Source organism: Oryzias melastigma, unplaced genomic scaffold, assembly GCF_002922805.2.
Source record: "Oryzias melastigma strain HK-1 unplaced genomic scaffold, ASM292280v2 sc06320, whole genome shotgun sequence".
Classification (NCBI taxonomy): Eukaryota; Metazoa; Chordata; class Actinopteri; order Beloniformes; family Adrianichthyidae; genus Oryzias; species Oryzias melastigma.
The window spans coordinates 1-1341 of NW_023422882.1; the positions used below are offsets into that span (position 1 = coordinate 1).

Genomic DNA, 1341 nt, shown 5'->3' on the forward strand with positions numbered 1-1341 from the left:
TATTTATAAATGTACAGGGGGGGGGGGTCTCCTACAGAACCACAGGCTGATTCAGGTTCTGTTTTCCTACAGATTGGTCCTAAACATGATCCTCTTTTCTGAAAGCGAATAAGAACACAAAAAGATGATGAACTTGTTGTAGTCCTGATGTAAATCTGCTCTAAAAGTTTTCATGAAGTCCGTCTTTTATTCACACAACATGATCTCCTGATGCAGCAATAATACGTTCAACCTCTACCTGGTTGAGACCAGAAACGCCACGCCCCCCTCCACCTCACAATGACACTAGACCAGAGTTTTTCCTCTTTACCTACAGTGAAATCTGGTTCTGAGACCCTCACTATGTAACAATGGGAATCCCTTTAAGACCCTGAAGCAGCAATAAGCTTTACTTGGAAAAATAAGATAAACTGTGTGTGCCTACACTGTGGATCTGCATGAACCCTGTAGAAAACCTCTCAATGTGAACCCTCATCTATGCAGATACTTTTGTTTTTAAATACAAGGAGTGCATACTTACCCTTGTTAATTCAGTCTTTGTTATACATTACCTTATTTGAGATTACAAATAGTGATATGCACGAAGCTTACAGTTATATATAAGAAAATAAAAAATAAAAAGCATACAATGCTTTACAGAAACAGTACAGTTCTTCCATAACAGTCCCTCAGTCTTCAGTGTGCGCCTTCATGGTGCTGTAAACTTCTGTCAAGGAAACAAATCAGTCTTTCAGAAATGAAGCTGCTGCTTGTTGGACAAACAGGAGCGTGGAGGTTGTGCTGCATGCTGCCCTCTGCTGGCAGAGACTGGGAGCGACTTTACAGGAAGGGGTTGGTGGAGGAGCCTCCTGAAGGGAAGGAACCCGCCTGACGGAAGAGAGGCGACAGAAAGCATCAGAACAGGAAAGCTCTGCTCCGTCCTCAGCAGATCGTCTGGTTCTGGCTCACCATGAACGGGTTATTGGACATCCCAGGGACAGCCATTGGCTGCCCGAAGGGCGTGATGGAGGGCTTGTTCTGTCCGTAGACAGGGAAGGCGGGGCCTGAGGTGACAGCAAGAAAGGTTCAGTGAGAGTCAAATGACTTTTGTTAAAATAATTTAACCAGAAAAGCAGAAAGTCCAGAAGTAAGTTTCAGCTAAGGACTGCTGATTGATAAGCCTCTAGAGCAGCTGTGTCAAACTCAATCGCACAGGGGGCCGAAATCCAAAACACACCTTAGGTCACAGGATGAACAGGATAAACATTTATTGAACACAATAAAACTATATTTTTAACTGCAACTTTTTAACATAATTATAAACCAAATATATAGCATTACCTGCAATAATGCAAGTGTGAA

The 1341-nt window shown here is 42.8% G+C and overlaps 1 protein-coding gene across 1 annotated transcript; it reads right to left on the reverse strand.

Moving 5' to 3' along the window:
• Positions 1-819: 819 nt before the first annotated feature.
• On the reverse strand, positions 820-1043 carry LOC112139796 (arf-GAP domain and FG repeat-containing protein 1-like; the record flags this gene model as incomplete). Its single annotated transcript, XM_036211341.1, is given in 2 exon segments — positions 820-867; positions 949-1043. Coding segments are annotated over 2 exon segments (143 nt in total), but the record flags the coding sequence as incomplete, so codon positions are not given.
• Positions 1044-1341: the final 298 nt, after the last annotated feature.